Source organism: Tasmannia lanceolata, unplaced genomic scaffold (assembly GCF_043159265.1).
Source record: "Tasmannia lanceolata isolate RefF3 unplaced genomic scaffold, GAP_Taslan_0.1 ptg000008l, whole genome shotgun sequence".
NCBI lineage: Eukaryota > Viridiplantae > Streptophyta > Magnoliopsida > Canellales > Winteraceae > Tasmannia > Tasmannia lanceolata.
In genome coordinates this window covers 16,763,362-16,784,586 of record NW_027518685.1, presented here as the reverse complement: position 1 = coordinate 16,784,586, position 21,225 = coordinate 16,763,362, and the positions used below count along the sequence as shown (strand labels likewise).

Below are 21,225 nucleotides of genomic sequence, written 5' to 3'. Positions count from 1 at the left end.
TGTCTGTGGTCTTCAAATTCATCCAAATAGAGTTGGGTTTGTTATGTATATAAGGTGATGATGATGGCGTACTAGTGACTTGAAATGAAATGGGTCCCATTGGTTTAGACCAATGAGAAAAAATGAAGCTTGAGTTAGGTAGTCTTATTTAAGAAAAGGGTCAAAGGAAAGAAAATATGGGGGGTGGCATTAATATAATTGTATGATTAGAAGAGGGATAGAATTTGATTACAAAAATTTCCACGCTGCCCATGAGTCAATGGCTTGCTATCACAAAATACTCCAGATATTACGGTGATTCTGCATGCATTTTTATTCTTTGATCTGCATTTTCTTACATGCGTTCACATGTGCAGTCTAAAACTTAGATGGCTAAGCTTTTTATTAAATGCTCCTTCACATTCTTGTTAAAAACTAGAACAAAAGTATACGTGCTTGAAAGCTAGCAAACGGAAACCATTCGATATCTTCCAAAGCTTCTAATCCATTTAGAATTCCTTTATTTGCTCATGGAATGCATTGGGAATTGAAATAACTAGTGAAAATTTATAAGAAGATAAGGGGTGGAAGATACCAAAATAAGGATCATGATGGTTCACATTCATTGGCAGCTGTTGAGTTTCTAAGGCAGTGTTTGGATTGCAGGAATTTTTCAGATATGTTCGGGAAAAAATCCAACATTTCTTGCTTTTCGGTTGTTTGATTGCAGATGAAAAAGATTAACTTGTCTTGAACTGCCACTGCAGTTCAAATTTTATCTAGAGAGACCTTCAATTTATAATGATATCCCCCTAAATAATCCTTAGCTATATATTTCTCCTAAATATTGCAGGAAACAAAAAGATTTCCCAGGAAAAAAAATCAGCAAGAAATATTTTCCTAGCAATCCAAACCGGGCCTAAAGGGAGATTTATCCAATGGTATTGAACAACGATAAATTTGAAATTCAAATTTCCGATCACTCGACCAACACTATGTCAACTTTCGAGATAGATGATCGTCCCTTCTAAATCGTCAAATTTCAATGACGTGTTTTGGATCCAAGTTTAAACTTAATAGGTTATAAAATTAGAGAATAGAGTTCCTGCGCTCGAACACAGAAACAGGGGGTGAGGCCATTGGGGGTGATCCTAACCATTCATTTGGAAGGCCCCATCATGGATGGGGTGTCCACCAAAAATCAGCTCCATTGGATCACCAATGGGTGTCCATTTGTGGGGCAAAAAATGGACAGATTTATGGAGTATCTGTCCATTTTTCGGCCCCACAAATGGACACCCTAAGGTGATCCAATGGAGCTGATTTTTGGTGGACACCCTACCCATGAAATGGCCCATCAAATGAATGCTTTGGATCCCGCCCAAAATGTGGCCCCACCCTGTTTCTGTGCTCGAGTGCCGGAACTCTATTCTCATAAAATTATCATAGGTTTTACAGGCTTCACTTTAACCTTAAACCTAGGAATATTAGTCTAATTGGTAAGGTCCTAATTTTTGAGGGGCAAGATGGTCATATCGCATAACCGGTACCAAAATTATCATAATAACTATCACAATTAACAAGATTAATTGTGATGCTTTGTAAGCTTGATATCAATTTCTTTCTTATGTTAATAAACCGGTAGGGGTTGTCAAACTACCTATTACTCCAAAAGCTTATACTGATGGAGATGACTATTTAATCTTTTATACTTTAACACACACCCCCCCCCCCCCCCACGTGTGGCCCCTCTTTCTAGGGTTTGCCTACACGTGGCATATGTGATCCCTCTTTTGGGTTTGGCCATCGCATGTGGATTTTTTCTAATAAGGAGGTTTTAACTTAGGCCCGGATAGCATGTGAAACAACCAGTTACTCCAAAAGCTGAAGCTGTCGAAGAAGTTGTTATATATTCTTTTATACTTTAACAGGGTCCCCCACCAAACCCCAGCTTACCCACTCCCCACCGCCCCCTAAAAAAAAAACTATCGCAATTTTAGCAATTAGAGCCAATAATGCAGATATTTCCCTCAAGTAGTTCTCAATTAAATTAAATATATTAAATCTCACTTTGAACTTAGTATAATATGTGATCTGTTATGTCCTTCGAGTTTTATATGATGAAAGGCCTTCTAGTCCATTATTTTTCAAAAAGTACCGTACAGCCCAGACTATAGGAAGATCCAAACCGTCCATTAGATGGGAGACAACCTAAATAGGTTGTGCCCCAAAAATCATTTCCATAGGTTGATCCTAACCGTTCGATCTATAGAGGGACTGCACATTAGAAGGTTGATCCTAACCCTCTATAGATCGGACGGTTAGGATCAACCTAGGTTGTGTCCCATCTTATGGATGGTTTGGATCATCCTAGAGTGTGGGCCATATGGTAGTTTTTGAAAAATAATGGACTATAAGGCCTTTCATCATATAAAAACTCATGTTCTTCTATTTAATTTTTTATTTATGGATTTCCCCAATTAAAAATATTTTTCATTTTGATCATGTAAAAATAATATAATTGACTTTTCTCAAATTCTTAGAACCTATTTATTTTGTAAAATTATATGTAAATATATTATGCATATAATTTATAAGAATATGCAGATAATTTATCAAGCATAGCTCTCTCAATTATAGTTCATAGTTAAGAGGAATTCTAGACTGAAGGGAGCCCTTGCAAAAAAGAGGTGAAAGGGCTCTCCAATTTGCTACACATCACCATCATGCATTAATAACGGCTGAAAAGTCAAACATGATGTTGATGTGCAGCCAATGGGGGAGCTCTTTCACCTCTTTTTTGCAAGGGCTCCCTTCAGTCTAGACTTCCTCCATAGTTAATTATCAAACATTTGTTAATCCCTCGAAACAGGCTTGTATTTAATATAATAAAATATAAAAATAACTATGATTCATAATTCATTCTCAACTTTAAATAGAATACCACAATGAGTTTGAAGGTAGGAAGGAATTCATTAGTTTGTATTTTATAATCACATTTCTCAAACAAAAGAGTTCATTGCAATGATTTCTGTATTTTAGGATGATGTACCTAAAGAGTGGCATACATCGGCATGCACAAATTAAAGTTAATAGGGAAAATGAGTCAGACATTGCATTTTATTTCTGAAATGGCAGGTGGCTTGCATTTCTAACTCTTCTCACATTTGGTTGTCATGTGCAGTTAAAAAGACCCTTTTGCCCTTTAAGTGTATATTTTTGCAAAAAGATCAATATTTTTCTTTTCTCCGAATGACGGTTCCTTCCGGTGTGCAGTTTTTGCCCCGATGACCGCAAGAGAGGAAGAAAAGAGGAGAAAGAAGGAAAAAAAGAAGAAACGACGCTGAATGGAACACGTACGCTAGAAAAATGGATGGCGCTAGAAAAATAGAAAGAGGAAGAAGAAGAAGGTAAAAGGAAGAATCCATGCCGGAAAGAATGGAAGATACCAGAAAATGGAAAAGACAAGGAAGAAGAAGTAAAAAAAGAAAAGAAAGAATCAATGCCGGAAGAAAATGGAATACATCAGAAAAATGAAAAAGAAGAAAGAAAAAGGACAAAAAATGGTCTTCCACTTTTTCCAGCGTCAATTCTTCTTTTCGGAGAATACGAAGAAAATTGTGTCTATTCACATACATATACACTTAAGAGCAAAAGAATCTTTTTAATTATACGGCATCATCCGAATGTAGGAAGAGTTGAAAGTACAATCCACCTGTCGTTTCATAAATAAACAACAATTTCTTAGTAATTTTCTCAAGTTAATAAATAGAGAAGTAATAAACATAGGAATTATTTACCACAATCAAGAGTACCTCTTTGTACTCCCCTCATTTTGATGAGAAATTATATGATGGAAGGACGTACAAGCTCGTATTTGTGTTAAGACAGAAGTACCGCCCTTGATATCTGATCCAATAACAGCATCTTAAAAAGTGTGTTGTTGTTAGATCAACTATAAAGGGTCGGATGATGAGTACGAGTTTGTACGTTCATTCATCATATAATTTCTCCATTTTGAAAACACAATTTTATTTTTTGAAGTTCCTCATTGTTAAAGATCATATATGGAGAAAGTATTTACCATGGTTGATTGTCTCTAAGACATTTTGTTTATAATTCTTTAAAATTTTACGAAGTAAATGGGCACAAAATTTATTTTTACTTCTTATATAAACACCCTATCAATTTGAAGAGGGCGTAAAAATTGTATTGGGTAATCCAAACGATTCATTTGTGGTTTTTGTCTGGTGTCCACACAAACATGCAAGTAGAACAAAAAGCATACATTGGGCCCCACATTATTGGATGATCCAAATCATTCATTTGTTGAGCCCCGACTTAAATAAGTTGTGCCCGAAAGTTATCTTCATAGGATGATCATAATCCTCTGATCCGTTATGCTTAATATGGACAACACATTATAGAAACATCTACAGATCTTGGAGATAATTTTTAAAGAGTTTTAATATGGTGTCAGACCTTTAAGACCCATGTGGGCGGTACCACCCTTGATATTTGATCCAACAACAGCTCACCTTTTAAGAGGCTGCTGTTGGGCCAAATATCAAGGGCAGAACTTCTGTCGTACCGCCCCACGGGACTTCAGGGTCGGGCCCCATATAATTTCTCATTTTTAAGACAGTCTATTTAAGTAGGGGCCCAACAAATCAATGGTTTAGATCATCTGAGCGTATTGAAGAAACTATACATATATTTACAATACCTGCATGTCCTTCCCAACACCATATAAAAACTCATGAATCTGTGTCGTGCGGGATTTTGAAGGATGTGTGAACCCTGGCAAAACTCGTCTTTATTTTGCCAACGAAATCCCGTTTTGGAAGTGTTTTACATGTTTAATTTGTAATTCATGGCATGATATGAGTTTGATCTAACCCCTTTTTTTCCCACCTCATTAATTGTGTCGATCGGAATACTTAATACATGCAGTTTCATCCCATTCATGAACTGGAACAATAAATGCATATGAATCGACCTTTTGTCTCAATTTTCATAGACACCCAAACAAGAAGGCCAAACATAATTAATATGCTCCATTCTCATGTCCCCTTTGTTAATTTTTAAGGTGTATTTTTTTGGATTGCTTTATTTTATTTTTATTTTGAGAGATGTAATGCGGGCAAATATGTACTTTTGTGTCCATGGGCATGTTGGTCTTTTTGCCTAGCTTGCACATGTGTGAGCCACACATGTTTGCTCCATCTTTTCCCACTACCCACGTATTTCAAATTCAAACCCTTACTTGGAACTCCAAACTCACCACTTCCCTAAGCATTAAAGACTCCACTTTCCCATACCCACTACCACTTACCTAAGCCTATTCTATTAACTTCATTTTGGTAGAGATTCTCCACTACCTAGACCTCCATTGAAGCTATTGAAGCTCTTGTGTGCAAGCTAGTGTTTGAAGCTTTCTTCCCTCTTTTTGTTCTTGTATCTTGTATATTTTGTTATTCTCTCATATATTGAAGCACATCTTTTTTGGGTATTGTTCTTCTTCTACTTTGGGTTTTTGATCGTGGGCTAGTGTAAACTTTGGTTTCATTATTTGAGAAGAGGAATTTCCCGTGTTGTGAAATCCTTCTTTCTCTATACCCTTTTGATTTTGGGGACAACCAAACAAGCACTGTAGCACTTACTTGTGATGCAGAACAACAACTATCTGAGTAACTAGAGAGGACAGTTTCTAGCAACACTACTATTTTTTCAAGAAAGGAGTCCAAGGAGAGCTGAAACGAGAAAAAAACAGAAGAAAACATAGTGATGAAAAAAATGAACATTTTTTCTAACCGCGTCTAATACAAGGATTTGTTTTGTTATGCATTTGATAAAAAAAAAGGAAAAAGGAAAGAAAGGCAGCTCTAGGCCCATGCCAACATCCACTAGGTGACTAGGAATTGTACATGTTCATGTTCATTAACCAAATGGAAGGAGCTTTGGAAGTGGAAAGTGATGCATCCAACACTATGTTATAGGTCAATGGGACTAAATCAGTCTGTTGAGATTCGTCAATCTATTGGATAAGATAAGAGATCTTTGTATACATGATGCTTTCTCTTTTTCTCTCATGCCTAGAAGTGCCAACTTTGGATGACTGTCTTGCCAAATTAGGAGGAGCATTTAAAACTAACTTGCATATGGGGGTTGTCTCTTCTCCTGAATTGCACTTGTTATCTTCTTTTATTCCATAAATGTTATTTTTTTTCAAAACACTAGATGGTAATGTATAAATAGTACTGTAACACATCAAATTATATGATTATCATTACACATTAAATTACTTTTTCAATAACATGACTAAGAAAAACACATTTATGTAGAGCGAACATAAGGATTTGAAAGAGGAAGAAGAAAAGGTATGCAACCATATATATGCAAAAGCTTTATGTATAGAATAGAGCAAGTAGTACCTTGATGACTTCTTCCTCTAAAATGGTCCTAAGCCCAACAGAACCAAATCCCAAAAATCCACTAGTGCCCAACAGAGCCAATCTTCAAATAATGGTCAGAATTAGAAATGAGTCATTGAAATAGATGTGGAGAACATGAAGTATTTTCTTGGAATAAAAGCTGAACAAACTCCGGAAGAAATGTCTTGCAAGAAAATATGAAGGGGACTACTTATATAGAAAGTCAAGGCTCAAATTACTTATTGCTCTAATTAATCAAACCAAACCTATAAAAGAAGCCGAATATCAAAAAGTTGATGCAACTATCTGCATTGAGTAGCATTCTTTATTTAACCAAAATTAATACCTAAGATATGTTTGAGGAATGAGAATTCTAGAATCTAGTTTAGACTGGTTTTATGTATCTTTAGGAACAATAATTTGGGAATGTGCAATGGAAGTTAGAGAACTACTGTGATATAGATGTCTTTGTGGATTAAATTAGTGATGAGAAGTTGAGGAAGCTTGATTCAAGGAACGATACAAGTCTTCACTTTCCTTAAGAAGATATTCACCCCCACTAGTTTGATGTGCAAAGGGGATCCGCGAGTTTGCTTCCAAGGTACAATGAAGCCCAATACATAGGATATAGATGTTTGTTGACGCTATGCACAGGCGGAAACAAACCTAAAACGCCTTTAGATTAGACTGTTTTTGCATAACACTAAAGTAGAAAAAGGAAAGAAAATTATAAAGAACAACTGTAAGGAAATCTGTAGGGGATTTAGAATGCTTTGGAAATCTAGAAATCAATCACATCACTTATTTTCATGTATATCCTCTCGTTCGGCAAGTTTCTGGTCTATTTATAGACATGCATGTGGCTTTTCTGTTTGAAAAGCACCCTTTTTGGCACACATATCCAATCGCTCACTCATCGTGACGATGCGTACGTGCGAACTGAAAGTGAGCTACTAGCACCCTACAATGAAATCAAGCACCCATTTCGTAATGGAGTAGTTAAAAGGATACATTACCTGTACAGTACAAAAGTAACAACTCATCAACATATCCACAATAGGATCTAAATACACAATTACTTTAAGAATATGATGGGGAACTCGAATTTTCATATTATAAGTAGGGTTGAACAATTACTCAATGCGATTGGGCCAGTAGCTCATTGGTTGAGGTTTTGTATGTCAACCTTGAGGACGCAGGTTCAATCCCAGCTTACCTACCAAAAAAGATTACTCAAATTTCTCAAAATACATCTGCTTAAATCACTTAAGATTGACGGGATTGGTATCTTGTTTCGACGCAAGTGGCGAGTATCACTTGTGGTATCTTTATTTGAATGGGAAACAAATTAGAAGACAGAGTCTTGGGCAGTTTGAAGAACTGAGGGATTTCTGTTGTGTTTCCGAGTTAGTTAGAGAGAGAGAGGGAGAGAGGGAATTAGTCTAGTGTAAAATGTTTTGGTTATGATCATGATAGTTAGCAATGCAAGACTCTCAAACACATTAGTTTTGTGCATTACAGCAAAGCAACAGTGACAATCCTATATTGGGACCTCGAGGATTGAGACATGACAGCTTGTGCTAGGCTAATTAACCACGTAAGGGGTCTTCCCAGCTAGCTCATATATGGACCATAAAGCTCTCTTATTTTGTTTTTTTTTTAACCATAAGAATCTACGTTAATTGGCCCAATTCTCCAAGGATGGAACAAGACAAAGTATAAAGGCTAGTAGAAAAAAAAAAAGACTAAAGGTTACAGAAATTCTGAAGGGTCTCTTTGCTCATGGCTTCAATCCCTATTAAACCATATAAAGGTAGGTGATGATGGAGTAGAAAAATAGTCGGTTGCTAGATTTCTTGTGTCAAAAGCAGCTTGATTCAAGGGGAGGTTTGTTCTTGGGGCTTGTTTTGATGCACAAAATCCCAGCTTAGCAAGGGATTTTTTTCGTTTTTTAAGTACCACGTCAGCCAAATGCGTTGTTTGGTTGCCATTTTGCAACTTAAATGCGAGGAAGACTAGGTCATATTTTTCCATCTGTTAAGTAGTATTATGTTGCTTAACCTCGTAAACTGGAAGGGACCGTAACAAGTGCCTCATCACTTTAGCTTAAAGGTGTCATACAACAATGTTTAAAAACTCAGGCTTGGATGAGAACTCAGTGAAATTAAAAATGAGTCAACCGGTGAGTTAAATAAGTTTTTGATTGACTTGATTGAGCGAAACTCGGACTCCAACTCACAAAGAGAACTCAAACCGAGTTGACTCGGGCGAGTTGATGATTGGCTCTGGGTGCACTTAAACAGTGTTATACAACCATTTGCCACTAGGTGTTACCACCACACTACTTGCACATGGCTTCAATGTGGAGTGATCATCTGGCAAAAGGTACCAAATCACTGTCGCACATCATTTTATCAGTATCTAATTGTAAACATTTAACATAGCCAATAGCCCATAAGACCCCACATGTTTAGCTGCAATCCATTCAAAATCAGGCTGTATACATGTTCTGTTTACATGTCACACCAAGGCAACAGTTACTAGTACTCCACTTCTATCAAAAATCGGCTTAGTACACTTTATCATGCATTTTCGATCCCACATGCCATGTTGGACACTATGTAACACCCTTTATGAGACTTAATTAAATTAAATTTCTTTGTTCAAGGTTACTAAAACCCATTGGAATTAGGACAATCAAAATACCTTAAACTCATTAAGTACTGATAAAAGTGAGTTAAACCCATGTTCAAGGCAACCAAAGCACAGAGACTAGGCAAATCAAAAGACCTTTAACTCAATTAAGTAGCCATAAAAGTGGGAAAACCCCTCTCATTACCTTTCTAAGCTCCCTTATGTACTTTGTTTTCACCCTTTTCTTCCCTAAAAAACAAAGCATCCATGTTGTATGAGATAGAGAGAGAGAGTATATAGATTCCTGCCAGCTAGAAAGAGAGAGAGAAATGATAGGTCCTACCCCACTCTAAGCTTCCTTATCCACCACTACAGCTTGAGAAGGCATCAGACCACGAGCAGTAAAGGGAATGGGAGGAAGGAGAAGGGGCATATGGGAGCACCTATTTCTTTCTTTTATATATTCCCTCTCTCTCTAACCAAAAGTGAATTGCCCCCCACCCCACAAAGAAAAGCTTTGTATGGCAGACCCCAACCCCTCCATGTTCCAACTTCCCCTTACCTGTCCCCACCTGCTCTCCCTTCCTTTTAAAATCCCCACCTCCCTTCACGACTCCTCCTCTGCCTTCTCCCCTCCAATTCCCATTTCTCTCCTTCTCAAGTCCTCTCTTCTCTTATCTCTCTCAGTCTCTCATTTTCTACAACAACCACAATATTACTAGTATCACACAAGAACAATGTGCACCACCAAGGCTAAAACAAGCCATGGAGTCAACCTCACTCCGGTTTTCGTCGCACAGATCGACGGCCGGCCGGTCTTACAGCCAGCTTGTAACCGTGTCATCTCGACCGTCGAACCCCATCAAACTCTCAAAAAGAAGTTCCTTGTAAAATCACCCCCTCCTCTTCCTACTACTACAACCATAACTACTAAGGCTTCACTGGCATCACATAAGCTCTCACCCCCCATTTCTCCCAAATTGAAGCCCCCAACACCGGGCGTTAAGCGAGGCAATGACCCCAACGGACTGAATTCGAGTGTCGATAAGCCGTTAACGCCCAAATCCACGCAAAAATCGGCCTCATTACTCCGGAAAAAGTCTAAGAACTCTAGTGTTGCTCCCCCTTCTCATGAACCTTTGTCCAATTTCTCTGTCTCAGTTCCTTCTCCTTCTTTGGAAGAACCGGGTAGCATAGCCGCGGCGAGGAGGGAGCAAGTGACTCTACTACAAGCCCAACGTAAAATGCGAATTGCGCACTATGGGAGAACGGCGAAGAAGCTAGAAGGGAAGGCGGTATTGATTGATTCTTCGACAATTAGTACTACTACCACTACCACCACCACCAATCTAGAGGAGAAAAGATGTAGTTTTATCACACCCAATTCAGGTAAGTTATGTACCACTATGAACATTTAAGAGATAAAATAGAAGTGGGTCTTTTTCTTTTTAGATCATTTAGTCATTCTGTAGAGATTTAGCTAAATGTGCTTGTTTTTTGTATTGGTGGTTAGATCCTATTTATGTTGCTTACCATGATGAGGAATGGGGAGTTCCTGTGCATGATGACAAGTGAGTTCTCTCTCTCTCTCTCTCTCTCTCTCTCTCTCTCTCTCTCTCTCTCTCTCTCTCCTGATTAGCTTTTGGGTGTGTTATAGGATGCTGTTTGAATTGCTGGTGCTATCGGGTGCTCAAGTTGGATTGGATTGGACCTCTATCTTGAAGAAAAGACAAGATTTCAGGTAGGATTGGAGATTGGTTTTTGTCCCAGAAAATCTATTAGCTTTGGGTTATTGCTTTTGTAGAAAGAGAACTGATTTGACTGTGTGAATTTTGTTTATAGGACTGCTTTTGCTGGATTTGATATAGAAATCGTTGCCAACTTTAGTGAGAGGCAAATAGCATCCATAAGCGCGGAATATAGCATGGATCTAAGCAGGGTTCGTGGAGCTGTGGACAATGCTAACAGAATCCTCCAGGTCAGGAACACGCCAAGTTCTCTATGTAGACCTTTTCATCTCTTTTTTAATAAAATAACCCCATGAAAAGCTTCTCTCCTAAAGATAGGAAAAAAATACACTTCCATGCCTCTTTCATCATCACCAGTACTAATATAAATAGAAACCCAAAAAAGATCATTTCCTCCTTTCCTTGATTTCATTGTTTCCAAAAACCTTTTCCATTAGAAATTAGAAAAAAAATTTGAGAAGTGTATTCCTTCTAAAACTACAATTTAGCTCTAAAACTACTTTTTCCTCAAAAAAATATAGGAAAAATTGCCAATGTGGGACACCAAAATACAAGAACTGTGAACGGGGACACATTTTGAAAAATTGTGAGAGAGGGACGTAATTGGGGTTATCAACCCTCTAAATGGGGTTATCAAACTCTCAAAAGGGGGTTATCAACCCTCTCTAACAATTTTTTCAAAATTGTGTCCCCATTAGCAATATTTCCAAAAATATATCATAAAGGAAAGGCACATTGTCTAATTGGCAAAAGACCCCTATTTGTTTTCTTTTTTCGTTCGGTGGGAAAAGTGGGAGCATAACCATGACCTCAAGATCTGGGTCACTTAAATAGTTACACACATTTTTGGTTGGAAAAAACTGGGATCTTTTACTATATAAGCAGGTTGCTAAAATGGATTAAAATTAAACAATCTACTTTTTGTTGAAAAAATTGGTTCTTTTATTGTCCAATGAGGATTCTAGTATGGATTATTATTATGTGTTTGATTGCAGATTAGAAGGGAATTCGATTCATTTGACAAGTATCTATGGGGGTTTGTGAATCAGAAGCCAATCACAACTCAATACAGATCATGCAGAAATATCCCGGTGAAAACTTCCAAGTCAGAAAGCATTAGCAAAGACATGGTGAGGAGAGGCTTTAGATTGGTGGGCCCCACTGTCTTACACTCATTCATGCAAGCAGCTGGCCTTACAAATGATCACCTCCTAACGTGCCCACGCCATCTCCAATGCACTGCACCTGCCTCTGCTCACCACCCCATAGCTGCCCCTGCCGTGTAAAAAACACAAAGGCGGCGAAATTCAAAGACAAATCAAAGAGAAGAAGAAGAAAACAAAAGCCCAAAGCCTAGAACACAATTCTAATGCCACACTTACCATGATTTTCTAACTATATCTTACTTTATCCAACTTTTTTTGCTTCTTTTTACTGTATTGTTAGTATTGTTTGTGATGACTTTGTGTATATTATTACAAAAAAGAGATTTGGGTTTGTGAGATTTTTTTCTTTTCTTTTAATCCATGAAAGTGATAGATGAGAGGGATGACTGAGATGATGAGGGCAAGAGAGATAGCTAGAAAAGAGACAGCATGTGCTATGAAGGAGTCAGCATGTTCAATAGTGGGCAAAGGCATGTGAGTGTCAGAGCCTCTCATCCCATGTGGTCATCACACCCCTCATTATTCCTTTTCCTTTAACAGGTTGTGATGAAATTGTATGACCTACCACTTTTCCTTTGATAGTTTTGTGAAATAGTAGGACCGGTCCCCTCAATGTTGTACCTTTTCTAATGTTGTCGAGGGAAATGAAGAAGAAAAGAAAATAATTGTAAAGGGGACTTAGGCTTGATGTTTTATACTTGTGTGATGTGGGCTTTTTTAGATTTCAACCCATATTTATGTGAGTTCTTTGTGTACTAATTTGCTTATTTTATGATATAAATAAAGTTCAATTTGAGATAAATATTATGTGCACTCCAATTTGGCCTCCTCTTTTTCTTTTATCATCTTGATTACTGTAATATTTGGATAAAGACAACAATTTTATTAAATAATAACGGACTACAAGTACACTTCGGGGTAAGGATTGTCTTGTTACCCATCAAAAATAAAATAAAATTTGTCTTGTTAACCTAGAACTACAGAGTGATTAGTGGAAGCTTACCTCTGACCATGGCGATTAAATCCACATGCTGTGAATTCCAAGGATGCTTCTGAACTGATGAAGGTCTTATGACTTGATTGAATCGAATCACATACATTCTTTTATCTCTTATTATCTCTATATTCCTCCCTCCCATCAAGGAGAGATAGATAATTGGAAAGAGCTAACTTGATTAGGAATAGAAGGCCTAATTTAACCACACCACTAATTTGTGATTTTCTTTAATTATCTCGAGGATTATAATAAGACTTATCATCTAAAACTTTTTTAAAAACCCAGAATTTATCTCAGAACCCAGGGTGGTACCTTAAATTTTATTTATGTGTATAAAAGATACAAGAGGAGGACATAAAACCTTGCCTCTAACCCGTAATACAAGAGAAATATGACAATGAGCCCATTTTCCCCACAACAACCAAAAATAGTAGGAAATTAATCATTATCTCTTATGAATATAAGGAATACACATTTGGTCACATCTCACAGCTCCTCTAGAATCCTTTGGAATGCTGGACCAATCCTAGAAGATAGAGTTGATGCCAGTATCGTAGGCATAATTAGCCAAGCTTTCTGCAACAAGATTACCTTCCCAGCGTCCAACTCAAACATGTGGATTTACCATCTAGAAGAAGTTGGGTGTCCAACTCAAACGTGAGTCCCAATGTGTGCCACACATAATTAACTCCAACATGTTTCGCATTTCATATAAAATGAGTCGCTAGAAGCTATTGATTTGGCTAGATGATCAGCCAAATATTGGGCTTCTAGGAACAAGTGAAAAGGAACAAATACCCAATAAACACATCTATTTCATGTAGAGGATTGCAAGCAAAACGGGAACCCGTGCTTAAAAAAAATATGATGTCTTGACACATGCGTAATTTTCACCCCCCCTTTTCTATTTTCAACACGGGATCCCATTTTAGAATGACAATTCTCCACGGACAGTCACTAATCCCTTTAGCCCAGAAGACTATCTTAGAGAAATGCCAATTTCCAAATCAGAAAGGAAAACATCTTGATTACCAGAATGAAATGATGAACTAATGTTGTGTAAATAAGGTGTAATTGACACATAGATTGCCCGATAATTGATCAGGGCGGTCTAATCGTGGCTGTATCGGACCGTTTAGATAGATGATCAGGCAAGAATGAGGTGTCCCAAATCCTTCTTTTATTGGAGGAATATACAGATGAGTTGTAAATGTGAGTCTGAAAAGCATGAGGCATCTTGCACATGGAGGATTGCTTACATTCTGATCCTCCTAACATGGGGAGACTTAGAATTTTTGTCTAAAATATAGTTTTTTTATTTTCTATTGATTTCTGACCTGCTCTACTCTTGAAAAAAAGTACAGAGGGAGATGCAGACTACCATACAACACGCAAGCGCGTAGGGCATATGCAATGCATTATTGGATGCAAACAATGTCTTTATAAGACTGAGCCTGTTGGGTGAAGGCTAGGGTGCCATTATCAATTTGCCAATAATTTTGTAAGGTATTGTGAGGTTGAGAGGTCCAGGGGGTGTCCTAGAGCATGGGGCAAGGGTGCCGCACTGTTTAGGTCATGGTTTTGATTGAGTCACAATATATTTCTGAATGATAGGCAATAAATAGGAAAGGAAAATGTTTCAAAGAAAACGGTATGATTGCTACTTATTGGGCTCCTTGAAAGACACTTATTGGGCCCTACTTCTGTCTTATGTACGTCATCAAAACCATTGATCTGTAATTATAAGTCTAGCCAAATGCCATTGAGAACAATTTGATTGGATGATGGGAGGCCCATGATCCATCTACCTGGGCTCACCAAAGGAAGCTAAAATGTTAAATCTTGTAGTCTTTATCTTACACATGGGATGTCTCTTTGAAATGGGACTAGGACCACGCGTGTCACATCATGATGTTCTACAAAATCAACGGTTGTCATCAATTGTCTTTTACCATGGATAGTAATTAACAGTGACTTCTGTCGTGATCATTCACAATACGATCTACACAAAAAGTCACTTTCATGATTGATGGAACAAGGCATTTTTTTGGGTTCAGGAGGATATGCATGAAATCAAGCCCGTTGATCTTGTAGGACACCATGAGGTCACCCACATGGCCTTGATTCCATTGCGGAAATCCCATGCTTAAGATAAAGGGATACAAAAATAAACTGTTTCGCTTGGCAGAACCCCAAACAAGGCTTGGTGGACCCATGGTTAGGATCATCCCATCAAAGGTGAGCCCAATAATTGTCTTTTGGGCATGTTTGATCGTGAGACAAACATATTTTTAGTATGACATGCTTGAATAAGAGGTTATAAGTTAATTTGGTATTCGGCCTCAAACAAAAGAGATCTTAGGTATAAAAGAAACTGAAATAAAGAAGAAGAAGATCTTGTACAGGTTAGAATGGAATCGTGCCCACCCCTAAAGCTTCTAAAGTATAACATTCTCTAAAATCTTTCCAATTATAAGATTGCCCTTATGTGGCATTGTAGAGAATGGACACATATAAGGATAAAAAATATGTACAATTATAAGTTTGCTTCATTGGCAACTCATCTACTCTGTTGTTGGACATATCCGAATCACTTATCATTCCAATGACGCAGTGGTCAACACTCTCAACAAATTAAGGATTGTCTATCTTTAGATGGAGGTTAGGTTGGAAGTGGAAAGCGACTCTTCAAATACTGTATTGTGGGCTAAAGAGATTTACATCGGCCCATGGAGACTCCAAACTATTAGACGAGATAAAAAAATAAATCTGTGCATATACTACTGTTTCTTTTTCTCTTATAACTAGAAATTCAAGGGATCTTGTTGCAGCCAAAATAGGAGCTTCTAGCAGATCTTGGTACATAAGGTAATCTTTATCAACTAACGTGCACTTGTAATCCGTTCTTATTGTTTTGATAAATTGTTACCTTCGTAACAAAATATTTGGCAAGAAAGAAGGAAACAGAACATAAATATAATGTATTACATGCTACTATCTCTACACTAACCCACAAACGGATGCTGAAAGTTTTAAGGGTTATTTTGTCCCTTTCAACACTTCAGTAATTTAACATCCAACTCCATATGTGTATCTACAATTTTATCATCTGTAATATGAGCTAGTTCAATAAGGTCTCGATCTTGCGTACTTTCTTTAGTGAGCACTAAGTTTTCAAATGAAAGTAGGTGAGGGAGGTAAATTCCTTAAGGCCACGTTTGGATACCAGCAAGATTTAGATTTAGATTTAGTTGATATTTTTAATTGGATCAATCCTTAGATTTCCAAATCAGCTACAACTCAACGTAAAAATTTCCTTAAGGCCTCGACGTTCCTCCGGCCGCAGCGAGACACCCCTCCCTCCCTCTCTTTCTCTCTCTCTCTTAAAACATGATCATGAAGATGATTGATGTGTTTTGTATCCAAAACTCAAATCAAAATACAAATGCATGAGGTATCCAAACGGGCCCTAATTACAAAATTATTGCAACTAAAAAGTATTCCAAGTATTACCTCCAACAGTAAGTATAAGCTACTGATATTTGCATAGTGCCAATATCAGTTGCCTGGCAAACGGGTGGGCCGGGCTGGGTTTGACCCGACCCGTACGGGTCCGGGTCAAACGGGCCGGGTCAAAATGACCCGGAAAATTTACGGGTCATGAATCTTGGACCCGCACCCGGCCGGGTCGACCAGCGGGTTACCCGTGTTTTTAGTAAATTTTTGTTTTTCTATTTTTTTTATTTTTATAGGTATTTGCTAGTCATCTTCTCCAAAGGCTACTTCTCACCCACCCTTTGCACTTGTATGTGTTGAGAGATTTGTCTTATTAGACGTGGTAAAACTGCAAGGAAATACTATTTCTGGAAAGGTGGCTAGCAATAATAAGTACCGAAAGAAGCTAGCAATAATAATCATAAGGTACTAAAGTTTTGGAGGAAAATTACAGAAAAATTGTTGTAAATTACGGAAAAATGGCACCTTTATATGACAATTACGGAAAAAACTTTTCACTTCTATAATAAATGGGCGGGCCAAGTCGACCCGCGGATCTGGGTCAATTCTTGCCAGGTCTACCCACCCCACCCCCAACGGTTTTTGTGAGAATGGTTCACTGCTTGAGGATAAATCCACCCCCTTTAACGTTTTTCTTTGCTTTTAAAACTTAACGAATACGTTAAAAGGGGGTTTTTCTCCATGGGGTGCGTGGGGGGGGGGGGGGGGGGGGGGGGGGGGGGATGTCATTTCCCATAATAAATGGTCATGAGAACTCCGCATAAGCCTGCTTGAAGTATAACATTGTGAGATGATTCAAACCAAGCTCTTGAGGCCTGCTTTAACCTATATGAAGACTTTTTTAATCATGCAAAATTTAGATTAGTCATGAGAGTGAACCGAAGCAGGTCCCACATAAAATATCTCTAATGTGTTTTTCTTTTGGGGAGATAAGCTGGGATTGAACCTCTGACCTCCAAGTTGAAGAACAAAACCTTCACCATTGAGCTAGAGGCTCAATCCCTATCTCTTTTTAATGTTGTCAGCCATGTGTAAGATGGTCCACTGATTGTGTGTCAAAGGAACAATCACAAGCCTCATTGTGGTCATCCTTTACATGGGAGCAAAAGACTCGTCATAATCAATGTCATTCGATGCTTGTATCTCTGACCTACCAAATTGGCTTTATATCTTTCAATAGTACCATGGAAATTCAGCTTTACTAAAGGGCGATGAGCATTATAAGCATTATAAGGGGAGTAGGGGGAGTGAAAATATCATCTCCCTTACTAAAATGACTCGCTTACATCTAATGACAGTCGTTTGGCGAGGGCAATGGACCATATCCTGTGTATCATTTTGTCCTTGAGGCAGCTCTTCGGCATCCACTGCTTCTCTCCCACGTGGAATTTTCTAAGCATGCTTGTAAGTAGCTAGTACAAAAATAGGCTCACAAGAGGTAAAGGGAGATTGACGATTAGGTTGTAGAGAAATAGAACCATATCAAGTAAGCAAAACAAATGAACTAGGAAGGTACTGATAATGATTAGGGATCATGATCATATTGTGGCATGCCTTAATTGGGGAAAACGCTCTCAATAGGATCCGAACCATATGGGGTCTGGACTTCGGACGGATAATGACCTAGACAGGGGTGGATCCGAATTTGATCCGTTGATACCCTAATTTTAATTCTCTGGCATTTTATGATCTAGGTTACAAAAAATTGGGAACTGAGTGGGTTGGGTAATTCTTCGAAGTAAGGCCCCTTAATTCCTTCGTTCAGCTTTGTATTAAAAAACCACTAACCAAAATAGAGATCTTTCTCGTCAACGCAATCTACATTTTGCTCATTCATGGAGTTGCATTTACCTCTAAGGAAGATGGTTATCCAATGTTAGTAGGTAATGTGGGTTTTTGGTTGTAGTAGATACGACATGCATGGTCTAAGGATTCACCGAACAATATTCTATAAGCCCTTCTTATTTGAGATGATTTTTTTTAATTCTGCCATATGATGGAATTTTTTATTTTTTATTTTTTGAAAAGTGCCCTATGAAGGGAGCCATATAGGGGGGAAAAAAATGCTCCCTCCAATTGTGTAGCAGCGCCTCTCTTTCGGCCCCATGCAAAAGGTAGACTGTTACTCAATAACATCATATGATGGAAGTTAGTATTGACCTATATGTGATCATCTACACATCATGATCGAGCCCTCTGTTTGGGAGAATGTCAAAACATTCTTAGAGGATACTTCTGTTTACAACGATCTTCAACACTCCCTACAAAGTCCTAATAACTCGTATCGCCAAATAAGACTAAAAAATGAAAACCGAAAGAAGAATATGAAAACCCTTCTTGGAGAAAAATAAGATTTTGGGGATGATGGATTGAAACAGAAGAGGATGCATTTTAGAAGAGGGGGTCTTCTGTATATGTGAAAGTAGGGGTGTAAACGGATCGAATTCGAATCGGATATGGCTATATCCGAATTCGATTACAATATACGCTATCCGAATTCGGATTCAGATTCGAATTTGACGGATATTTAATATCTATTACCAAATTCATATCCGTCAGATATTGTTCGAATTCGGATATTATCCGTATCCGTTTATCCGGTAAATTCGAAAATTTTATTGCAGCACTTTATCTTTCTTCTCCTTCTTACTCCTCGAATAAATTTTTCAAACCCTAAAACTAGACCTCTACCTTCTCTTCACAAAAATAACTCTCAAAACCTAAAATATATGAGATCATCTTCTTCCTTTTAAAATAAAGGCAGAGAGAGAGAGAGAGGCGGTGGGGATGGATGACGGTGTTGGTACTGGTCTGTGGGTTTTTTCTTTCTTTTTTTATGTATATGATGGAATGGGTTTGGGCTATTTTGAACAGGAGAAGTGGGAGTGCTAATTGTGGAAGATGAAGAGAAATGGGGATGGAGATGAGGATTGGGTTAGAGATGGAGGTGACTGGCGGTGATGGAGGTGATTGTGAGCATGGTTTAAAATTTCGACCGAAATTTTGAATTTCGGTGGGGACCGAAACTGAAATTTTCCAAAATTCAATTTTTCGCCATTTACCAAATTTTGGTCCGAAATTTCGATTTAATGACATTATTTATTAAAAAAAAAAGTGTTACAAAATTTCAGTCTGAAATTTCGACATTTGGGTCCTGAATTTGGAACCAAATTACCAAATTTCGGTTTTTGGTGGGGTCCGAAACAGTTACCGAAACCGAAATTTTAAACCATGGTTGTGAGAAGGTGGAAAGGCACGGTGGTGGATTTTGGTGGGGTTGGAAGCACCAAAGAATGCCGAAGATGGTATCTCAGCCTCCTCCTTTCTCCTCTCTCTTGCTTCTCCTTGCAAACCTTAGAAGTCCCCTCTTTTAATTGCATTTTGGGTTTTTATATAACCCTAAGTTGAAAAATTGATCTGAGCCGTCCATTTACCATCAATGACTATGGCCTTTTTGCTCTAGAATTCTCCAGAAACTATGACATCTTCTTTCAATCACCATCATCCATTTGTCTCTTTCATCCTACAACCCACATTTGTTGCTTCATAAAGAATCCATATCAAACTCCAAGAATGCTCTTAAAATGAGAGATTTTTTCATTTCCTACCCAAAACACTTTTTGCTTTTGTTTTTTTCTAAAAAGAAAATTCACTTTTCTTTTAGAAACAAAAGATAGTGTCATTACTAAAAATAAATATTAATGATAGTATTAGTAATAAATAAAAATGATTTACTTCTCGGATTTGGATGTTAAACGGATCGGATATACCATTTACCAGATTCGCATCCGCGAAGAGTCGGATATCTCATAAACGGATTCAGATAATATCCGCTTGAAACAGATCCGGATAATATTCGCTTTAAATGGATTCGGATGCGGACGGTAATCAAATTTTCGATTATCCATTTACACCCCTATGTGAAAGGAAGAAAAAATGGTTTCAAATGAAAAGATAGGTGGTTTAGAGACATTTAACGTTTCACTTTCCCAAAAAATCTCTTATGCCTCCCGCCTCTAAAATTTAACCAATAGTCAAAACAAAAATAAACGCAATAAAAAGGCTTAAAATTTTAAATCAATTATAACACTCTCATCCATGGAGGATAAACATACTCTTGTGATACGTCTTTGAGAGTTGGGATAGTTTAGGACTCCAACCAGCATGTTCCTAAAGTTTAGGGAGTCTTTGTAGTTATTTGGTGTTTTGGTGATACTTGTCTTTGATAGTAAAAAAGTCTACTTTCCACACTCGTTTCTAAGAAAGTGATGCAAGCAAATTGGACATAAGATACCCTAAAGATTCATATAATCTTAAATGTAAATGGTTTTAAAGTTAAATATAAAAATTTGCAAATGTAGTATAAATAATATGGTTAGTGCCTTCCAAAGCAGCCTTAATTATGATAAATCTTATTAGCCAATGAGAACAAATTTTGGGGGAGAGGCCTTAACCATCTTATTTAGATAGAAAAAAAAAGGATAGCTACGAAACACTCCCTTATCAAGAAACTTCCTAACTAACAACCCTCCCTAATAAGCCACCTACCCGACAATGTATCAATACCACCCCCAATAGGCCTTTGTAAAAGTAGAGCACACAGTAGCTAAAGCACAACCTGACATCAATTTATATAGTCTAATGATCTAATCTACCAACCAATTGAAAGAAGATAAAAATGGAAAAATCTAACTGACAGATGTGATAGAAACACTCACCGATGCCAAAATTTGTGCACTCCCAAAGGTTCT

General features: G+C 37.7%; 1 protein-coding gene across 1 annotated transcript; it reads left to right on the top strand.

Annotated features, from left to right (window-relative positions):
- Positions 1 to 9,480: 9,480 nt before the first annotated feature.
- Positions 9,481 to 12,299, top strand: LOC143883315 (DNA glycosylase superfamily protein). The gene is made up of 5 exons (XM_077386664.1): positions 9,481 to 10,436; positions 10,561 to 10,618; positions 10,705 to 10,788; positions 10,890 to 11,025; positions 11,791 to 12,299. The coding sequence occupies exons 1-5, from the start codon at positions 9,785 to 9,787 to the stop codon at positions 12,079 to 12,081; spliced, it is 1,221 nt and encodes a 406-aa protein (XP_077242779.1). The 5' UTR covers positions 9,481 to 9,784; the 3' UTR covers positions 12,082 to 12,299.
- The last annotated feature ends 8,926 nt before the right edge of the window (positions 12,300 to 21,225 follow it).